This window comes from Aplysia californica, unplaced genomic scaffold, assembly GCF_000002075.1.
Source record: "Aplysia californica isolate F4 #8 unplaced genomic scaffold, AplCal3.0 scaffold00413, whole genome shotgun sequence".
In the NCBI taxonomy this organism is placed as follows: domain Eukaryota; kingdom Metazoa; phylum Mollusca; class Gastropoda; order Aplysiida; family Aplysiidae; genus Aplysia; species Aplysia californica.
In genome coordinates this window covers 626,780-629,191 of record NW_004797683.1, presented here as the reverse complement: position 1 = coordinate 629,191, position 2,412 = coordinate 626,780, and the positions used below count along the sequence as shown (strand labels likewise).

Genomic DNA, 2,412 nt, shown 5'->3' with positions numbered 1-2,412 from the left:
CACACACACACACACACACACACACACACACACTTACACACACTTACACACACACACACACTTATTCTTTCACTCACTCACGCACACAAACGAACATGCCAACACACCTAAACAGAACAAGGAGATTATGCACGCACACGCACACAGTCACACTCGCTCACTCACACAAACTAAAATAACAACACACAGGCGTCAGGAGTACAGGAGATAGATATATTATAACGACGGTGTTGCGTACGTGCCCTATGTGTAACAATGCGCCCAGCATTGTCGTGGGTTTTCAAACTACATGCAGGTTCAGCGCACGGTGATCTTTAGCTGTGACGTAGGAGAGAAAAGGCACAATGGATGTCTATAAATAGAGCAGCGCTCAGAGGAATATTATTATTGTTGTAGGCTTATTATATTATGGTTCAGGTGTCAAGATCCTGCTTGTAATTCGAACGTAGCCATCCCTTGAACGTACGCATTAATAAAGGCTAGAATGATTTAGTGCGTTGTTGTTGTTGTTGTTGTTGTTGTTGTTGTTGTTGTTGTTGTTATTGTTGTTGTTGTTGTAGTTTTGTGTGCGTGCGTGGTAGCCTATCCGTTCGAAATGTTTGGAGCCCCGAAGAGCGTGCTCTTCGCCAGGGCCACCGCCTCTTTTGGGTAGCGGGTGAGGCAGTCCAACCTCCCTGAATCCTCCCCAAAGAGATGCCATTGCCGAACCTCCGTGGCGGAGCATCTCTGCAGCCAATGCTCCAAATCGTGGGGCTCCTCCCTGCACAATGGACAGATTCGGTCCGATGTTTTGTTGTTGTTGAAGTTTTCCTTGCGGGTGGTTAGAGGGCGCCACTGGTAGGTCCTACTTATTTACTTACTCTAAGTTGTTTCTGTCAATCTGTCTTGCTTCTTTCTTGGAATTGTGTATATTGTGTTGATGTCCTTCGATTCCCCTTACTCATACAAACGAGAGTTCCTTTTCCTTTTGCAGAGCGTGTGATATGAAGGTTCTTCCAGTGATTGCTCTCTTGTAACACGTCCAATCTTCAACACACCCATAACCTTATTGTGTAGCAAAGTTCTATAAAAGGCTTACTAAAGCTAAACTCTTTTAGAATCCTTCTGTGGGTGGTTGGCGGGTGCTCTGGTGTGGTTTGCTCCTTCTTTCCTATCAAACACCTATCATCATGATCTCTCCTACTTCTTTTCTGTTTTTGTTATTCTCTTGTAACACCTCTAATCTTCGGCACCTCTATGACCTAATTGTGTAGCAAGTGCTCTAAAACGCTTACTAAAACTAAACTCTTTTAGAAGTTTCTCTCTTGCCTTGTCCCCCCCCCCCCTTTCCTCCCGTCCGGTCAAAGCACTAAATGACCCATTATTATAGCATCGCGCCTCTATGAACTCGAACAAAATCAGTGGGTTGTCGGCGGGTGCTTTGATGTGGTCTGCTCCTTCTTTCCTTTTAAACAATTATCGCCCTTATCTCTCCTCCTTCTATTTTTATGTTTGTTACTCTCTTGTAACGCCTCTAGTCTTCGGCACTTATATCACCTTATTGTGTTGTAAGTGCCGTAAAACTCTTACTAAAACTAAAAACTAAACTAAAAACTATAGTTAGCTTTAACTGTACATATACCCCTGTTCTTCTGCAGGTGGGAGGAGAGGAGAACTGCCAATGGTCGTGTGCATTACGTGAACCATGTCACGAGAACCACTCAGTGGGAGCGGCCGACTCGGTAAGTCACTCAATGCCTCACTAGTAGTAGACAAGGACCTAACAGCAAAACTGTATAGATTCTAATTTAAACCTCCTCCCTGTTCATTAGCTTGAAGAGTCTGGAGTCGGTGGTGGGCGGGCGCTCTGGTGGTGGGGGTTTGCTCTTTCTTACTTCTTACCAATCAGACATCTATCGTGAGTGGTTGGCGGGTGCTCTGGTGTGGTTTGCTTCTTCTGATCTTTCCTATCAAACATCTGTCGTCCTTTTCTCAATTCCTTCTTTTTTGTGTTTGTTACTCTCTTGTAACACCTCTAATCTTCGGCATTTATATGACCTTATTGTGTTGCAAGTGCCGTAAAACGCTTACTAAAACTAAAAACTGTATAACCTCCTCCTTGTACGCTAGCTTAAAGAGTCTGGTAGCGGGTGGTTGGCGGGTGCTCTTGTGGTGGGGGTTTGCTCCTTCTGACCAAGCAAAAGGTTCTATCTTACTCTCTAGTAACACCTCTAATCGTCACTACACTGTGATTTTAGCCAAAGTACCTAGAAGCGATGGTTGGAGGGTGCTACTGGTAGGGTCCCACTTGTTTACTTTCCCTCTGTTTTTTTTCTTTTCTTTTTTCTGTCCGTCCTATTTTTTACTCAGCACGAAATGGCCATTTTTATTTCGATGTTCTCTCTCTCTCTCTCTCTCTCTCTCTCTCTCTCT

At 44.3% G+C, this 2,412-nt stretch overlaps 1 protein-coding gene across 1 annotated transcript in view; it reads left to right on the top strand.

Moving 5' to 3' along the window:
• LOC106012552 (E3 ubiquitin-protein ligase SMURF2) overlaps positions 1–1,721 on the top strand; it is a gene marked incomplete at both ends in the record, with an annotated part of 60,117 nt that extends 58,396 nt beyond the window's left edge. Inside the window, 1 exon segment of the mRNA XM_013085853.2 lies at positions 1,638–1,721. Within this exon segment, the coding sequence (XP_012941307.2) occupies positions 1,638–1,721 (84 nt within the window).
• Positions 1,722–2,412: the final 691 nt, after the last annotated feature.